This window comes from Diadema setosum, chromosome 10 (assembly GCF_964275005.1).
Source record: "Diadema setosum chromosome 10, eeDiaSeto1, whole genome shotgun sequence".
NCBI classification, from domain to species: domain Eukaryota; kingdom Metazoa; phylum Echinodermata; class Echinoidea; order Diadematoida; family Diadematidae; genus Diadema; species Diadema setosum.
This window is the reverse complement of record NC_092694.1, coordinates 9,279,735-9,300,201: the sequence shown is the minus strand read 5'-3', so window position 1 is coordinate 9,300,201 and position 20,467 is coordinate 9,279,735. Positions and strand designations below refer to the sequence as shown.

The 20,467-nt window shown below is 39.2% G+C and overlaps 1 protein-coding gene across 1 annotated transcript in view; it reads right to left on the bottom strand.

Moving 5' to 3' along the window:
- The window catches only part of LOC140233725 (uncharacterized), a 79,709-nt gene that overhangs the window by 40,814 nt on the left and 18,428 nt on the right, over positions 1–20,467 (bottom strand). Inside the window, exons 6-9 of the mRNA XM_072313826.1 lie at positions 18,796–19,145; positions 14,406–14,781; positions 9,031–9,311; positions 4,026–4,466 (exon numbers count right to left, since the gene is read on the bottom strand). Of these exons, the coding sequence (XP_072169927.1) occupies positions 4,026–4,466; positions 9,031–9,311; positions 14,406–14,781; positions 18,796–19,145 (1,448 nt within the window). The remainder of the gene's footprint in view (positions 1–4,025; positions 4,467–9,030; positions 9,312–14,405; positions 14,782–18,795; positions 19,146–20,467) is intronic.

The following is a 20,467-nucleotide window of genomic DNA, read 5'->3' as shown; positions in this document are numbered from 1 at the left end:
CACCAAGAATGACAGCTTTCAAGAGTCTTGTGATCTTACTTGTGGTGCTGGTGCTGCAAAGGCTTGCCTGACTTGGCAGGCATCACACATAATTATAAGCACCGAATGAGACAAACATATGGTGCGTCCTCACTTTGCCCCTCAGTACCGACCTTTCTTATTGGCAGAAAGTGCGTAGTGTCAAAGCACTACGGCAGAAGTCTTGAGACGCTTCCGACGTTTCCCAAAGTCAGACAGTCGCGTCAGGTGTACTTTTAGGGCAAACTGTTTATAAGAACTTTGCTAAAGTACAGCAGAACGGGAACCCCAACAAAGGACATCCTGTAGTCGAAGATCACATGAGTGTGGATGTGGATATGTGTGTTTGGGGAGGAGGGGTATGATGTGTGGTTTTTCATGTACTGTGTGATTTGTATTTATGGACTCTTTTTTTTTTCATAAAGTCGACCACATAACTGTGAATTTCGCTGTATGATGATTACATCATGATTTGAATGAAATCTTACTAAACATTTAAAAAGTGCGTGTGTGTGTGTGGTTGTGTGTGACTGATTGAATATTTCCATTACATTTCATTTCATCTTATTCAATATCTTTTCAATTATTTCATTTCCAACAAAAATGCAGCTACAGCATAAAATTATACACACACACATAATGATACGAAATCAATGTATCTCATTTCAGATAATAAAAAAGAAATGTTGCGTAAGGACATACAATCATAAAATGTAACTTTGCTGTATCAAAGAAAAGTTGTTGACATGGTGCGGACTTGGTGAAAAGCTTAGCTTGTAATTTGCAGTTCCTTTATGTACAGTAACTAATTCCTGAAGTTGCTGACGTTACTGAAATTACTGACGAAAATCGCTCTCTCTGCAGTCTTACCAACTGCTTACTGTTATATTAGTCTTCAGTTCAATTTCAGTTTAGTTTCAGTTTAGTTTATTTCGCACCATGCATCAAAAATATACAGAGCATATAATAAAAGAAGAAGATACAAGATGAGATACAAATAACAGAAGTTCATAAAAAGCATACAATTAGAAATAACGTGGTTGTATGACTACATACAAAGATAATGCAATCGTGGGGGAAGCAGCAAAGAAGGAAGAAGCTCTTGTGAGCTTTGTATAGGGCCCCATTTTCTTTCTCTCTCCTTTCGTTCTTTAAAACAACAACAACAACTCTTGTGAGTAGCGACTCATGCGTTGTTATAATATCATGCATACCTTTGACAGATTAAAAAGAATGTCAGATAGATTTACAAAACAGAACAAGTCAAAAACGAAACAAGTCTTGTTTCATTGTCTTTCCCTTTTTAATAGTAGCGTTATTTTTCCCTAGTCTCGTTTCATGTTCATTCGTGTGTAAGTGTGTGTCTGTTTGTTACTCTGTCTTTCCAGTGCGCTTCCAGACCCCCTTTTTTAATTCTGTGCAAACAAAAAACCCCAACAACATCAAATTTTAAATTGAATTTATTTGAATTGACTAAACTAACAAAACTAAGACAAATCCCCCCCCCCCCAAAAAAAAAAGAATGCGCAGCCGACAAACATGCAAACATCATCTCGCTCAAAACGATTTGAAGTGTATGGCCTGATTTTCATTTCTTACAGATGTTACTTTGATCTGCAAAGACCGAATTGATACCCAAACAGTGCCAAATCCAAACTGTTTAACCTAAACATCACATAACCCAGTGGCGGATCCAGGGGGGTTACCATGCATTTGCGCGAGTCGATTTTTGCACTCTCTAAACAATATCTCCTAAATATTCACATAAAATTGAAACTATAGACTGAACACATAAAGTGATCTTTATACCAAAATGTGGGACTTTCTCAATGTCTAAGATATTTCATTTTCATAGATTAAAAAAAAAAATCAGGAATGGCCTAGTTTGACTCACACGATAATATATTATCATATGAGAAAGAGAGAGAGAGAGCGCAGAATCAACCACTCCACATCTCCCTCTAAACCCTGCATCTTTGCCGGTAGGTCTACAGGGTTTTTCTTCAAGGAAATTTTGCATAAATATCTAAATGTCATATATGATAACTTGTTTTTATGCTGCATTCGCTTTACATTTAAGTACATGGAATCGAAATTTGATTTACTTCCTCGGCGCTATGTAATGAACCCACGTTGCATAATTACGTTGTTGAGTTATCAGTGCTTCTAGCACCAATGTGCAGATAGACCCTTGGACTTTTCGATCCACGCGATGATCTCATCTTCGTTATCAAGGTCGACGCATTGACAACTGACTGATATTTTATGTTAAAAGTTTACAAGGGAGCGCCGACTCAGAGGACTGTATCATGGGTGATTCCATGTAACATGGGCTATGGGTTCAAGAAAGCACTTGTTTGATGGACTGCCGTTGGTGCCATTAGTTATAGATACCAAGACCCCTTTAGTAGAATGAGGTCTTCTGCACCAGATTTGCATCTTTGCCAAAACAAGCATAAGCAGCGACATAATTAAACACTGAATTGATCAGCATTTTTAGTAGTAGCCATGATAAAACTCATGGGCGTACATACTCGAGCAGGATTTGAACCTACGACCTCCTGATCTCCGGACTGGCGTCATCTCCTCTATATATACCACCGAGCTTTCGCCCGACAACAAGTGTTGGTTTTAATTCTTATAGCATGCAGCGGGTACTGCGTAGTTATTCACATTTTTGAAATTCTTCCGTCGAGATGTTTTCATTGCAACTGATTGACAAATCGCCCTACATCGACGTAATTAAGCCTGAATAGAATTTAGGCCTATTTCATGCAGGTTATGAAGTTGACAGGAACAAATTTTTTATCACATAGGGTTAGGACTGTGCATAAGATTTGGGAAAAACTTCAAGCTTGCGAGGGAGAAAATATTTCACCGGGTTCATCAAGACGTATCATCAATGTCAGAATTGCCAAAGTTTGCTGTTTTCTCGGTGAAGCAAACTTAAACTACTATCGGAAGGTTTTCTCCCTCGACTATATATTTCACAGGACAAAATGTTTTGTATCTACCAGAGGGGACAATATTTATAGTTGCATGCAATGGATTACTCAGTTATAGACTCGTGAACTGAATCAAACCCAGGTCCTTTGAATTTGGAGGCAGACACGCTACCGACTGAGCCAAATTACCGCTTTGCTGTATGGACTTTCTTTACTATGAAAACGGGATCGAGGTTCGACAGAAAGGCTTCTTCTGAAGGACAGAACCAGAAACTACGCAGCCAATATCGGGGGAAAAACCGGTCAGAAGTAAACACCGAGTGTGGTCCATGGCGCACTTGTACTCTTAAATGTTTGCACTTCTTATTCAATATAGTCAACATAAATCATAATTCAATTCATATTCAAATCAATTCACATTTATTTCTGCGACTCTTTCTTTCAAGAATACAACGTTTAAAAGAAAATACAATAACACAGATTTTGGATGAATAATTTTTTTTAAAGAGATCAGGTGTTCAAACAATATCAATAAATCATATAGAAGCAAAGTAAAGTGAATTGTTGCTTTTTCACTAACATGATATGCTTCACGTTGCAAGGGCCGTCACACACACACACACACACACACACACACACACAAACACACTCAAACATATAATGACGTTTGACGAGATGCCAGCCCTTTCCTAACAGAACGACTAAAAAAAAAAAAAAAAAAAAAAAAAAAAAAAAAAAAACCTATTCTGAAGGATATACTCGCAAAAAAAAAAAACCAGGAGGTGAAAAGTGCAAGTGCGGGGGGGGGGGGGGGGAGTTACGAATAGCCAGGCTTGATATCACTTTGATTAAAATTGAAATTAGAATAATCACAGAGTAGTAGTGCGCCTTTGTTATTCATAGTAGTAGTGAGGACGGGGAAAAAAGAGTGACTACAAATTATTAGATATTTGCCTACGTACACGATAGCTATGACGATTCATCGGAAAGTGGTCTTTAGGTATTCAAAATTTGAGTTTACTTCCCGGCGTGGCAGTGCAAAATAATTCGTAACTCTGTTACCTCGTTTGCACTCGTGATATTGAGGGTTAAAAACACGGGCAGAAAGAATCGGCTGACGGCCAGGCCGCTGAGAATGTAGGCGAAAGCAAAGAGCCAGAACATGCAGCCGTAGAGGTAGTTCTCGGCGGGCGTTCCGAGGACAGTAACGGCGGAGATGAAGCTGGCAACGAGAGAAAGGCTGACGGGAATCGGGTGCATGTTTCGATCGGCGAGGAGGAACTCTTTCGTTGTGCTCTGCTTCCCGCCAGTGCAGCCATAGTAGACGCCGATGCCGGCGGAGATGCCGAGGCAGACGCTGAACACGGCGTAGTCGGCGGGCTCAAACGTCCCCACATCGTAGTACGTCATCGCGTTCGATTTATCGATGCAGTTTCGATCCAAGAATGGACTGAATTCGAGTTGGAGTTTCTCGCACGTCACTTCGTTTCCTTCCCTAGGATTCTAGTTCTCCCAGCGAATACTTACATATACTGTCAAAATACGATCATTGAACCATTCTTCTCGACACTCTTCTCAAAATGACACATTCGCGAGGTGGCTGATTGTTGAATTCCTTACGAGAAGTTGCAGAAGGCACTTGTGGCTACACCTATACATCTATTGACGCTTTTTCTCATCGATAATGTCTGAGAGTATATTCTCCTGTACTGACAGTGCTCCAGTCCAATTTCGGCCAACGATTATGATTGGTTAACCGTCATTAGCTGAACATCGTTCCAGGGGGCCTAGGTCTCTTTATATGGAGATGTCACATCCAGTGAAAGTAGACTAAGTGGCCTAAGTGGGGTAACATTAGCGAATCTGCTCTTCACCTCTGCGTTAAAACATATACAACATGACGGCATGTCTGGCACGTCTGGCATGGCATAATCGTCAAAGATGCTTGGCAGATGTTCAATGTTCTTCCGGTGTCGGAGAAATAGCAATCTAGCACATGTCAGCCGCTTGTAGTTGTAGGTGGATCCATGTTTGCAGATAACACTTTCGCCCCAGTGGGAGAGGCGTCGGTAACACTTACACAGGAAACTATTCAAAACTCATGAACTAAGCAAAACAGCAGAAGCAAAGACGTTTTCACAAAGTGTAAAAATACGGAGTCTCTCTCCTGAGTGTAATGTCAAGTGCGTAACTGGATAAACTGAACAATTGTTTTGGGTTATAATGACATTCAAGCCACCTGAGTAGACCTGGCTTCTAGACGTTTTACCCACTACTACGATGGACCTATTCCTGTAAGACGCAGTGCTTAACACTATTCACATAATTTGTATACCAAAGACACAATTAAAAGCTTAGTTTTTTCTTTTTAATCAGAACTTTTCTCATATTTCATATCACTATCTAAATGTCACTTATACAGGAATCTGATTTTTTCCTACAATTTTTCAGTCACTCATCGATTTTTGGGGGTAAGCAATAAGACTACGATGAGTAACATCTCTCTCTCTCTTTCTCTCTCTCTCTCCAGGGAAGCCGAGTTTATCAGTCAAGGGTGTAGCGAGTAATTTCTAAACATTGAAAACTGATAACACATCTTGAACTTCGAAATGTAATGTTCATAGTTACGAAACCCAATTAAAGGCATTCACTTGAGGTATATGATCTTAGTTGGATTTGACAACAAATGGGCACTTATAGATACAAATGGGTCCATTTCAAGGAATTCATCGAATACGATACTATTACTAAGTTTAATATAACAAAATATGTAAAGTTCATAAAAACTCAGACCCTAAGCGTCTTGTTATCCCAGAAAATATAAGAAAATATCTAAAGTAATGATATTTTCTTCATCTTAAACACTTAATCCCAGTATAGAGCATTTACCATTCCGCATATTTGTCTATACGTGAGACGTCTTAGTTAATCTGACTAAACATATTTCAGAAGGACACGTTACAGAACGAGGCTGTGATACATTGTAAAATTTTATTGATCTCGATTCTGCCTTGAAGCCAAAACGGCGCCTGATGCTTTAATATCATTGTTAATCACTATATTTCTTATCGGTGTAATTACTGACAACACTCGATTCTGCAAGCCCTTTGTCAATATGTTGAACAAGTAAAGATCACAGAGCGCCTAGGTAGTGAACAGTAATCAATATTTATTTTCATCATCCGCAGAAGAAGTGGAAGGACATTTAACTTCAAGTACTCGGCAGATTAAGATAAATATAGCAACAGAAAAAAAAATACACAAACAGGATAGGGCATGGTACCAATGACATAATAACTTTTGTAGTAAAAAGAAATGTTGCAAAGCTTGTGGAAAAGGGTTTCTCTTTGATAAAGACTAAACACCGATTGACATTTTGTATAACAAGCAAGGGGTTGATGAATCATGTAGAATTTAGGGTATTTCTAGTATTTCTACATAATCAAGTTGTATATACACTTGCATATAGTATGTCATAATGTTTAATCCAATACGGCGTATTTCTGCCATACACCTCAAAATAGGATTTACTCATTTAGACATGGAAAGAAATTCTGTTCGGTCAAATTGGTTTAAATGTGCATATAAAGGACACGCAAAGCAACACGGAAATGAGGAATAATTTTTTCCGTCCTTATCATAAGTATATTTCTTTTTGTAATTATGGTGTAAACTATTTTTCTTTTTTGGTACCATTAGCAGCTCTTGTATGTTCATTATTCTAGGTCAAGTACATCCAGCCGGCATCCCCATGTAAACGACTGCAGTATATAAGATACTGATAATTCTTCAAGCAATTACAGCACCGATATACACGAGCTAACGCATAATTTGTATATTGGCACATCCCAAATCACACAGTTCGACCAAGGATTACACCCTTTTATGATAATAGCTTCCCATGCTCCTTGATCATGTCAATACATGGGTACTATTTAAGTAGACCTAGTGCCCGACAAACGATGACATCATAGTGATCCAACGGTTACTCAATTAGTAGCGGCAGCAGTTTAAGCGACCACGTCTAATAAAATTTAATTTGCATTATAAAATGGGTTCAAGAATGTAGCCAATTGGAAGCGCTGAAATGAGTCACGTGTGCTTGTATTAATTTCTCACTAACATCCGGATCCACTGACGGCCGACGTCACAATGTTTGCACTAGCAGTGCGCACTCAATCAGTAGTTACAAGTGCGTCGTGCGCTACTATACGCGCTGTCAATCCTGTAAACAACTTCTAGTACGGGCTGCCGGCCGGCCTTTCTTGTGCGCATAGAACATGTGTGGCGTACGTATGCTCTTATACGTACAGTAGGCTACCCTACTTATGTGCGGGATTTCCGAGTGCGACGTGTTTGGGACGAACATCTTCGGACATCTTGATCCACAAAGGTACATGAAAAATGTTGTTAGTTTTCGACCCATTTTATAAAACAAATGATGCACAGGATTATTTCGTGGCGTTAGTGGAGACGCAGCTCACTCTCGGGTATAGCAACAATGTAGTGCATGTTTCACAATTGTAAATACCCTCGAGTGCGCTACGCCTCCACTAACGCACTCTATCCTGTGCATCATTTGTATAATAATCAGTGCAATGTTCAAATGTATACATTTCAATATTATTTCCATTCAAAATGCCGTTCCACATCCATAATGTGATATCATAGGTCTTATAGCCATTTTGAACAGCACGTGAAAGCCTAGTGGTCAACATGCCCCTTCTGTCGGCGATATTCTCTTTTATCTCTCTGTAAATTGCACTTTTACATAGCGTAACAGTGCACTCCCGTTATTACGAATACGGTTATAACGAAATTCCGGTTACAACGCAGGAAAAATTCAGGCTGCAGCATTATCCGTTTTGTGTTTTTTATTGTTTATTTGTTCGGTTATAACGAAAATTCCATAATATATAACGAAATAAAACTGCCGGTCCCAAGGACTTCGTTACAACGGGAGTTCACTGTATTACCTTAGTGGAAATTTTATCCTGATGTTATGTTGCTTTGAAAATCAGATAAATAGACCTAGATCAGTGAAAATTTGGAGGGGGATCAGACACACAAACAAGTAATTTACTGTCAGTCACACAAATTTGCAACTCTATGTGATCTAGTTCTTGAGGTACTCTGAATATGTTTACTACTCAACATTTCACTTTTTTTTTTCATTTTCTCAAACGTTTGGACACAGACATTCTTACCCAGTTGATAAGTGTGTATATGATAGCTGACTGATCTTAATTTTTTAATCATCAGTATTCTTTCAAGGCTAATATTTTATCAGAATTAGGTTAGACTGTCCATTAAACAGATGCTGTTCTCCCTTATACAGAGGATAAGCATAAAAGATATTCCGTTTACCAAGTCATACTTTGAAGGGAGCTAGGCTGTATGCGTCAATTCAAACAGATAATGATGCACACTGCAGTTACAGATGGACACACTTATACTTTACCCAGTTCTTAAATGTGTGTGATAGATGACTAAACTTTTTTCTTTTAATTATCAGTATTCTTTCAAGGGAAATATCCTATCAAAATAAGGTTCGACTGTCCATACAGATAACTATTGTAATGTTCTCCCTTATACAGAGTCCGCATAAAAGATATCTCATTTATCAAGTCATACTTAGAAGGGAGCTACGCGTAAGCCTTTTAGGTTTATCCGTCAATTCACACTATTAAAGTGTTCCAAGTATTGAATGGAAGAGGAGAGACATTACACGAGATCATGAACAAGATTCAAGAGATGAATCCGTATACACACAAAGACAAAATATAATTATACATCCATTGCTGATACCGAAAACAGAAAATCAGTGATTCCTCTCTTGCTCGCGCCTTACAGCTTCCCCAAATAATTTTGTATATGCTATCTTTAAAAAATGGCGTTTACATTGTGTGAAGCTGAAAGCAAGATTTATGACAATCTTATTTTGGTTGCACTTTCTTTATTTTTTTTTTCCTCAAGGAAGGTAATGAACAAAGTGCAAAGACAAATTTCGTTTCACTTTCATGGTATTCTTATTCAACTTCAATGGCTATTAAATAAATGTACTAACCTCATTTGCGCTTTTGGCGCCAACGTGATAGAAAATGGGGATGAAAAAGAAGGCTGTGACAAGGCCAACCATAATATAAGCAAGTCCGAAGAGCCAGTACATGCAGCCGTAGACGTAGGTCTCTGCAGGCGTACCGAGGACAGTAACGGCCGATATGAAGCTAGCCAGCAATGACATGCTGACCGGTATGGGATTCATGCTGCGATCGGCCATCAGGAATTCTTCCATGGTGGACTGGCGGCCGCCGGTGCAGGCGAAGAAAAGCCCGATACCGGCCGATACTGATAGCATGGCGGCAAGAATTATGTAATCCGGCCATTGGAAAGTGTACCGGATGAGCTCCATGTTTCAAGCCTCGACCGACTTCTACGAATGCTGGCTGCAAAATTGAGTCATCTGGCTCTCTTGCTCTTCTTTTTAGATACAATCATGGTCCACAAATATCTCAGATGTAATGTCAAAAGCTAACATGTAATAAAACTTACAGAGAATTTGGAAATATTGTCGAAATGGTATTCGATAAAATCTCAAGGGAACAGTTCGTGTTTTATGGAAGAGCAAATTGTCATTTAAACACTATTTGACGGGATCTACAGATTTGTTTTGAACGCGTGTCAAGGGGCTTTTTATGGCAAAATGACAACAAACTCCTCCTAACTTTTGTTGACACCGTATCCAATTTTTCCGTTATTACCAATATCAGTTTTAAAGATGCCATTTAAAAGTCTTAACACATTTCAAAGTCTAATGCTTTAGTCCAAAGAAGCGTCATAAAACAACGTTTCTTTGGAGAGGTGGTTGTATTTAGAGTCCAGTCCGTTGGTCGCAAAATTATGAAGCCTCAATACAAATATTACGAAAAGATGTCAGTTTTTTTTTTTTTTTTATGCTGATCAAAGTCTGAAATTGACTCGGAAGTATTCTTATCGAAATGTGTCTGACTTTCAGACATTTGTTCTCTAAAAAAGAATGCATAGGCTGCATAAATAGTACATGATTGGGTGTCTGTGAATATAGCTTTCATTTTACTTTCTCGAAAATTATTGTGATATAGGTGCATGTACAGTCCCTATTACTCGAAACGTATTACAAAACATCATGTTACCACGTTCCTTTAATACACACACACACACACACACACAACCACACACACAAGTAGGACCATCACTGAATATTTGATATTAAAAAGTGAGTGGAAAATCCATTATGGACTTCTTTGGACTTATTCAAATTAATTGTCCTTATTACTATTTCCATTTTATGGGGATTGTCAGTAACAGCATGCATATCCCAGCAGTAGACATCAAACTTCTGAGACCAAACTTTATCGTAACTATTCAAAATTGTCAATCAATTATTTTCTCGGATCATGCGATTTTTCCCTGAACAAACAAACACTGAGTTATATATTACTTGCGTGCCAAACATTATCTCTTATGCTCGAAATGTTCAAATTTGATGTGTTTGCATAGGTGGTGTATGTTTGTTTCTTAGCTTCATCCTTTTGTAGCACAGCATTATAAACCCGCCCATTTTTTCCCCTTCATGTCCCCGACGAGAACGAAATAGTTTAACTTTCAGTCCAGATATACTCTAACAAGAAGAAGAATAGGTGTTAAAAGTACATTATGTTCCCTTTGTTTTATTTGTTGCATTTTCAAATACTAAAAATGTACATTTGTTAATCTACTAGAAGAGAAAACGGCAAATCTAAGAAAAAGGCCCAACATTGACTTGCATTATAACGACATCTTTAACGCCTTCATTTTGAGGTTATGTAAAATTTCTTTGCTAAAAACGTCAAGAAAAAAAAAGTCAAAATTTCAAGTTCTCTTTCTCTCTTTGTGGTTTGAAAGCAGAATCAACCAAACTTAAAATAGTGTAATGAATTTTATAATTTCATGTTCTAAAGGTTTTTATATTTACAGTTTTTTATATGAATCATGGATAATAACGATATGTGGAAAAGCACACACACACCTACACATGCACACGCACACACCCACCCGAACGTAAATGCATATTTATGTATATGATATGCATATAAAAATGTGTGTGTGCGTGTGTGTGTGTGTGTGCGGGCGCGCGTGTGTGTAAATCTACAATATCCCAACTTCGTACACCATTTTGCCGTTACAAACTTTTCAGCCAGTCAGGATTATGTGTCCTTTAATAAAAAATCAAAAAGTATATATGCCAGAGACGAAGGCAGACGTGAAGTATGTCACGTTTGATAATGCAATAGTAGTGCGCGAGAAATGGATGGTCATGTGGCAAGAGCATGGTCTTTCGAGAATGATTAAAGGGATCATATAGTTTTGGTCGAGACCTAATTTCAGGTTTCTAACATTTTCTGGTGAGATAATGAGAAACCTCCTATGAAATATGAAAGAGCATGTAATTCCCAGAGGAATTCAACATTTATTTGATGAAAATTTGTTTTAAAACGGCTGAGATAACCAAAACAGAGCCATTCTAATAAAGTGTGGAACCCACACTTTTTTACGATCGCTTTGTTTTACTTTGTTTTTGGATGTTTCAGTCATTCCAAACCCAATTTTCATCAAATAAACTTTTGAATTCCTCTTAGAATGGTATGTTCTGTACTATATCATAAGTGTTTTCTTGGTATCTCGCAAAAAGTTAAAAGCCCAATTTTCATCTCCACCAGTACTGCACCATCCCTTTAATAATATAAAATCAGTCACGTGACATCTACAGTGGTATCTTTCTGTGTCTTGGAGATCCTATAAAGAGTCGATAGCGACCAATGAGAGTTCTCTTGTGATTTTAGTACAGTTCCAAATTGACGTAACCAGACCTCGTGTCATTGCGTCATATTCGTTTATTGTATGCTGTCAGAGGAATGAGTCCATATCATTCTTCAGTTACGTTCTCATTCATTCATTCATTCATTCATTCATTCATTCATTTTTTTTTTCTCAAGATGTATTGGATTTATTACAAAAGTAGAATCAACACTCTTCGTATTGAAACAGAATGATGGTCTAAGTCACTAAGTCTATAAAGCTTTGATAACACCGCATTGTTGTTTTCTCGTCTTTGAAAACCATAAGAATCACATACGCGATTGATTTTGATGCTGCTTTGGCGTAATTTCTGCTTAGTTTTCTCAGTTGTAGGGATCTGTAACACTTGGAAAGAATAATATCACATTAGGCTCCAAACTGCAACACTTCATGATGATAGAGAAAGCAATAAACGGTCGCGGTGTCGATTGAAGTGTACCGCAAACATTTTTGCACCGCAAGATTAATTCCCGGATTAGTATTGGTTTGAGCTACCCCGAAATATTGATCTTTATAATCAGTCTAGTGACTAGGAATTACTGCATTGAGGGCAATATGTCCTTCATATCTTTAGGTGTGCTAAATACATACAGACTGTGTGTTGTGCTTATAGGTATCTTACAAACATGACAAATCAGTGAAAGTGAAATTGCAAGACCACCCTCCTTATATCAAGTCCAGAATTGTAGCTTTCGGTAAAGTATCCAACAAAGCATATGGCCACACATCCAGTGGAAAAGGCAAAAGACAATATTATCCCCTTATCTAACCAGCGACGAATGAATATCATTATTAAAACTTAATTGTCACAGATGAAACGAGGAACCTATTAAAAAACCTTTGCCAATCACAATAAACTCAATGGCTTGGAGTCTTTGCTTTGGAGTTATTAGAAGTTAAAAGCAAGCATTCGTTTTCAACTAGTAGCCATTATAACTCCTGTCAAACACCGGCTTTGTTTTGGCTGTTCCAATGGTTGAGGCTGCTTAGCACTGCGTCGTGCTTTATTGCTGTATCTGTGTTCATTAATAGGGGTATTATCTGCACTACAATTTCATTATCAAAGTTACAATCTTCTGTCCATCGTCTAATCGTCCAGTCAAGTGGATCTCGGCTTGACCTTGATGTTTGATGTAGATGTCGGAAGTTTCCCGTTAATCGCCAAATGAAAGGCTGTACCCCTGAATCCTTGCTAGCGTTCGATCTTGACAGATCCATACCAAGGCCGTGGGCCTCTCTTTTCCAATAACACATATTATTTTGAACATTAGTTTCATGTGACATGTAACTTGAACTTGTAGCAACAAAAATGTGCTATTGGAAATAAAATCTTATTTGAATTGAAATTGAACTAAAGATGCACGAATTGCAGAGGATGGAATTCCAACTGACATGCCTTTCCTTATCTTGTCCTTAATAATTACACAACAAACGCTGGGCGAATGTAAGCAAGGGGGGGCAAAAAGGTTGACCAACTTAACGGCAATCCGTGTATTGTCCTCTAACGCCTATTTCTTTGTAACGGATTTCTTATCTCGCAAGGACACTATATTACCGAACAATTGCTTACGCAGGCATATGACGTTGCTTATTCAAACCAATAGTGAAGCTTATACAGTGTATCCCGCAATTTATTTGCAAGTATCAATCATAGAATTTTCTGCATAGTGTATATTCAGCAAGATGTGAAAGTCATACTATTCATATCAGTCTCTCATCAGGCATGTCGGATCTGTCTTATTTTTTTAAGCTTTCCTCGAAAGTCAACGCTGTAAGTTGCATTTGTAATCGCAATTCATATTTGAAGAGTCTCGGATTTTGATATCTTTATATCCAACTCCCCTCACTACTGTTTAAATGATATTGTACATTTACAAATTGTTATTATACATACTACCTTATTTGTTCGGCAAGTCTTTGTCAGAATGTATGATATTTGTAATAAGTCAACTGAAATCTATGATATCATTAAATATGAATGTGTTTTATTCTTAGGCTTCTTTTGCCATAATACTCTTAAATTATCAATTATCATTTATCCTCTGTGGTCACATACTGCGCCATATTATTATTGTTATTATACTTTTGTGGTCAAATACGCTGTTTCAAACTATGTCATGCATTTTCGCTTTTCGACAACTGCGTTCGGCGTTCCGCCTCATCTGCTTCTCATTATACCGACCCCTTGTCTACATCAATAACATTGTCAAGAGTTTGATGGCCAATGTCAATGTAGGGAGAAAATATATATATATATATCTGAAGATTTGAATTGTAATCATGTTGAGTTCAATGTAAGCATCATTTTCAACATGTTTCCATAACCCGGCACCACCAAACACATTCTACTCCCCAGTCGTCCTTTGTCTGCTTGACCCTTACCTGATCTTTGTTTGTTTAAAAGGAATACAAATTCGTTTAAAATAGATTTATTAAAGATGACATTAATAAATGTGACAAGTACACTTCTCAGGAGTTTGTATAGATCTACTTTTGAAACAATAAATGTGGCCGTGCATCACGAGCCCAATAAGACGTTGCACACCCTCCTTACCTCATTAGCACTTGTGACGTTGATTCCCATAAATACTGGAAGAAAGAGCGATGATACCAGGCCTGCCCCCATGTACCCAAAGCTGAAGAGCCAATACATGCCACCGTAAATGTATACCTCCGACGGTGTCCCGAGGACGGTGATAGCGGAGATGAAACTGGCGACCAGCGACATGGCCACGGGAAACATGTTCATGTTTCCGTCTGCCAGCAGGAATTCCTTGGTCGTCGACTGCCGCGAGCCGGTACAGCCGTAGAAGAGTCCGATACCGGCCGAAATGGACAGCATGATGGCAAGGACGACGTAGTCCCATGTGCCGAAAGTTCCGACGTCGTAAATAGACATATCGAGTATGATGCCTCGTTCACAGGAATTGCAAAGACCACCCTCTATATATCAAGTCCAGAATTTCTTTGTAGCTTTCGGTAAAGTAACCAACAAAGCGTCTGGCCACACATCCGGAGGAAAAAGCAAAAGACAGAATATTACCCCATTACATGCCTTATGTAACCAGCGACGAGTGAAGTAAAACTTGATTGTCACGAACACGTAGGCATTATGGTACGACCTCCTACAATAATCAGCCTGTCCGCGTTGTCGATGTAATTTTGAGAGCATCAGTGTCTTTCCCGACAGCTAAAATCATATCCGGATATACACAGATGAAACGAGGATCCTAAACCTGTGTCAATCACAATAAATCCGATGGTTTGAAGTCTCTGTCCTGGAGTTATTGGAAGTTTAACGCAAGCATTCGTTCTTCAACTAGTAGCCATTATAACTCCTGTCAAACACCGGCTTTGTTTAGGCTGTCCCAGTGGTTGAGGCTGCTTCTGCGTAGTGCTTTACTGATGTATCTGTGTTCATTAATAGGGGTATTATCAATTATATTATCAAAGCTACAATCTTCTGTCCATCGTCTAATCGTCCAGTCAAGTGGGTCTCGGTTTGACCCGTGATGTTATTTGTTCTACGTGTGTGTATTCCGTTCCTTTGGTTAAAAAATTGTTACAAAGGCATGTATACTTATTTTCTGTTATGTACAAGTGGAGAAATAAAACTTACTGAAACTGAATGTTTGGTGTAGATGTTAGAAGTTTCCCCTTAATTGTTCCCCCTGAATCCTTGCCAGCGTTCGATCTTGACAGCGTCCTACCAAGAAGGCAGGATATGCAGAGGGATGGAATCCCAAATGGGGCATTACCTTTCCTTGTCTTGCTTTAAATAATTACACAATAACCCTATAGGTGAAGGTAAGTACACGTATTAGGGGGTGGTGGCAAAAGGATGACCATGTTAACGGCAATCCATGTATTTGTTCTCTAACGCCTATTGCTTTACAAGAGATTCCTTACCTTAAGGGGGTATCTCACCGGGCTTGAAACTACTTCGCGAATAGTTCGCGACTCTAGATTTTGCTAGTTGCAGAGACGTCTCCGCGACGTCTCCGAGACGTCTCCTGAAAATTACAGAGTCTCCGATTAGTCGCCAGTTAGTCGCAAGAAATTTGAACATGTTCGATTTTTCGCGAAGTCTCCGCGACGTCTCCGAGACGTCTCCATCAGTCGCCGAGACGTCGCGGAGACTAATCATATCCGCGACTGCTGAGACGTTTCCGCAACGTCTCCGCGATGTCTCAGAGACGTCTCAGAGACGTCGCCGAGACCTGCTGGAGACCAGAAAATCTGGTGAGAGGTCGCGGAGACGTCTCCGCGACGTCTCCGCGAATCTATTTTGACACTGTTTGACCTACTTAAAAACCACGTGACCTATCTGCGTACTGACATCCTGCCTAGATCAAGTCAGGTGATCCTGCAACGGCTCCCTCATATCTGAAATTTTTTGGCACCTGCCATAACTCGTCTCAGAGACGTCTCCTTGGTGAGACCGCAAGACATTTTTATGTTGGAGACGTCTCCGCGACTGCTGCGACTGATAAGTTGGAGACGTCGCGGAGACGTCTCCGTTGGTGAGATACTAGCTTTACAAGGACACTATTACCGAGCAATTGCCTACCCAGACATGATTGTGTCATTGCTAAAGAGAATAATATGGAAGCTCCGTATCCTCCATGATTTGCAGGTATCAATCTTAGCATGTTCTGCATAAAGTGTGTAGGCCTGTATTCAGCAAGACGTGAAAGACATACTCTGCAAGTCAGTCCTCATCAGACTTTCAGTTCAGTTCAGTTTTTTATTTCTGCATTTCAAAATCAATACAAATCAACAAATCAACAAAATACTTACATAGTCATTTACACAGCTAATATTCGTAACGTTTGGATCTTACATACATTTTCTTTTTTTTTTTTTCAAGAACGAATATCATATATGAAAGGAAGCAATAGGAAATGATAAAAATGAAATGCAGGGGACCATCATCATAAGCTAAGCTTGACGAGGAAGATGGCCCCAGGTAAAGAGATACATAAAGAAAATCTTGCCACTCACTGAGTGGGGAGTAATTGTGCGAAGGGCACAATAAAGAGATACATAAGAGATACATGGTGGATCAGTCTATTTTTAGTTTTGCTCTTAAGAGTCCACGCAGTAATCAAGCGCCATTGTGGTCGCTCTTTCTGATATTTAAGGAGCTCCGGATTTAGATATCCTTATGTCCAATCCCCGCCCCCCAGTTAATGGTATGGAACATTTACAGATTGTCTTTACAGCTGAACAACCTTAAATTTGTTCGGCAAGTCTTTTGACAGAATGTCTGATATTTCTAGTTAGTCAATTCAAACCTATATATGAATGTGTTTTGTTCTTAGGCTCCTTTTGCAATAATACCCTTAAGTTACTACATATACCTATGTGGTCACATACTTTGCCAATCTATCTTATGTATTTTCGCCTTTCGACAACCGCGCTCTGCTTCCATCTGCTTCTCAGTGATATATCGGTGCCTTGTTTACATCAACAAAATTACCAAGACATTTGATGGCCAGTGTTCCAGGTAGAAAAAGACATATCTAATTTGTGACTTTCCTTGTAGCCATGTTGATGTTAATGTCAACATTTTTTTTTCTTCAAAATAGTATGTTCCATTATGTTTTCTATTCCCCATTGGTTCTTTGCATGCTTGCCCTTTATACCTGCGATTTAATTATTTATCTCAGGAGTTTGTATTTGCTTTTGAAGCAACATGATTATATCACCAAGCATTGCACTAGCCCAACAAAGAGTTGCACACTCCGATCATGCCGATTTTTTTTTTTTTTTTTTTTATGTGGGGGCTCAAAATCTACCTCTAGGAGTGTACTTTCTTTCTATTATTTAGACAGGTTGAACTTCCATTTGAACTAAGTTATACATCATTTTGAAGTATAGAGTCTGCTCGTTCAGAATCTATCCTTATTAAACGTAAAATCAATGTCTGACGATTTTTGTTGGTTTCTTGATGCAGGGTCACGTATGACGACAGCAATAATAGTGATATTGTTTGTAATTATGTTGAATATCATTGATTTGTTCCTTCTTCAGAATATGAACAGCATTCTAGGTTGCTTCACATCATTGGTAGAAGAAGTTTTTTGCAAATGTAAACCAGAATTCACAGAAACACAAAACTTTCCTCCGCATTTCTCACGCAGGAATCCCTCGAATTGTTGAATTACCCTGACAACGACAGAAATAAGCTTATTTACAGACTTCTTTATAAGCCTTTCCATATTGAAATCTTAAATCCCCATTGACATATTACAGAGGTCAACAGGTTCCAGTATAAGGAACGGGTTAAGTTCTTCGCGAGAGGAGGGAAGAGAAGACCAGAAACACTTTCACTAATGATACAGAAAATATTTACCCGCTTAACACTCGGCAAGTCTCAGCTACAGGTGTTATTACAACACTGCATGCAAAAACGCCGGTGTTAGATTTAACACCATGGTATCAACTCTAACACCAATCAAGCGTCAATAGAGGAACACACACACACACATAGGTGTAGAAAGTATGTTGTGATGGTGTTGAAAAGTGTTCACCTGGCACTTCGTGGTGTTACTTTGACGCTGTAGATAGTGGTATTTTTGACACTGCGCTGGTGTTCATTCAAGAATGACACCGTATCGTGTTGATTTGACATATACCGGTGTTAATGTCAATGGTATAACAGCAGTCCAGCTTCAATAGGAGACCACGCCTACTGATGTTACTCTGGTGTAAATGTGTTTACACCTTTATTTTCAAAAATCAAATACTTTATCGGAAAATTCTTTATCGTCTTGTTGAAGTTCAAAATCAATAGGAAGTACAGTAAGTATTAAAGAAACTATTAAAAAGATAATGTTGTATTTTGAAATGACACCCGGGGTGTTAATCCTACACCATAAATAAGCATCGGTAATTTAACACCAGCTCGGTGTTGCATATTTAACTCCGGACTTTATGCAGTGAAACGTACCTCATTAGCACTGGTGATGTTGATTCCCAGAAACACTGGAAGAAAGAGCGACGACACAAGGCCGGCCCCTATGTACGCAAAGCCGAAGAGCCAGAACATGCTGCCGTAAAGGTACATTTCTGACGGTGTCCCGAGGACGGTGATAGCGGAGATGAAACTGGCGACCAGCGACATGGCCACGGGAAACATGTTCATGTTTCCGTCTGCCAGCAGGAATTCCTTGGTCGTCGACTGCCGCGAGCCGGTACAGCCGTAGAAGAGTCCGATACCGGCCGAAATGGACAGCATGATGGCAAGGACGACGTAGTCCCACGCGGTGAAAGTTCCGACGTCGTAAAAAGACATATCGACTACAATACCTTGTTCACAGCACTTGCAAAGACCACTCCCTTTATATCAAGTTTTGAATCTCTTTGAAGCTTTTGGTAAGGTATGCAATCAAACCTATGGCAACACATCCAGTAGAGTAAGTGTAATAGTAAAAAGGTAATCCCGTGCCTTACCAAAGATGAATGGACTACAGCTTGTAATGAAACACTACAGAGCGGTACGACCTCTTAAAATTAGCCCATCAGTGCTATGGATGTAATTTGGAGAGCATCAGTGTAATCCTTGAAAACCCAAATCCTCTCCGGATGTTCGTGAAACGAGTAACCTGAAGCTTAGAGCGTGTTTAGACTACTGAAAGCACCTCACATCCCTGGCATCGCCACGAATTTTGTCCAACGCAGCACCTCGTATTTTACGACCACTCGAGCTGTTTCTACTGAGCGATAAAATACGAGGTGATGCAAATTAAGGTGACGTGCAAATGCGGCAATTCCGGAAGTCAGGTATTTTTAAGTCACAGATTGGGTCACGCGCGCTACGATCCGAACCCTGCCTGCTTTGCTATATACTGCGTCGGCTTTTCTTTGATAAGCCATTTCTCTTCGTCTCCCCATCCAATATACCCCGAACTAACATACTGGTATCCTGCCACTGACTGATGAGAAATCTTTGGAGATCGAGGGTCCAGTTGAGATTTTCTCAAGGCTGCGACATACTAATGTGGTACTCTCGCGATTCGAGACAATATAAAATGAAATTACGCGGTGTAAAATCAAAGTAAGTGATGAGGGCTTAGTAATGCAATAAGTTAGGCTGTTAATCACACGAACAATAGACGATGAATGCCACAATTCACATGTAAAAGTAACGTATGGCATCACCTCGAATTTTCGTCGCTCAGTAGAAACACGCTCAATGAGAAAAATATTCGATAGGATGGAGTCTTCGCTCTGCAATCATGGAAGTTAAACGCAACCACCTTGTCACTCCAACTGCAGTCACACCAAGTTTCTCCTTTGACTGTACCAATGATTTATTCTGCTCCTGCACTCTGCATAATTGATGTTTCTGTGACCATTAGTAGGGAAGTTATCTGCAGGACATTATCAAAGCAGCAATCATCTCTCCATTAACGCTGAATCTTCCAGTCAAGTGCGTCTTGGTTTGACCTTGATATTTGATGTAGATGAAAGAAGTTCTTCCGGAAATTGAATTCTTGCTAGCGTTCGATCTTATCAGCGTGCTATCGAGACTACACTCAATGCAGAGGGTTGGATAAAGAAAGAATGAATCTAGCTTTCCTTATCTTGTTCTTAAAGATTACGCAACGACCCTAGGCGAG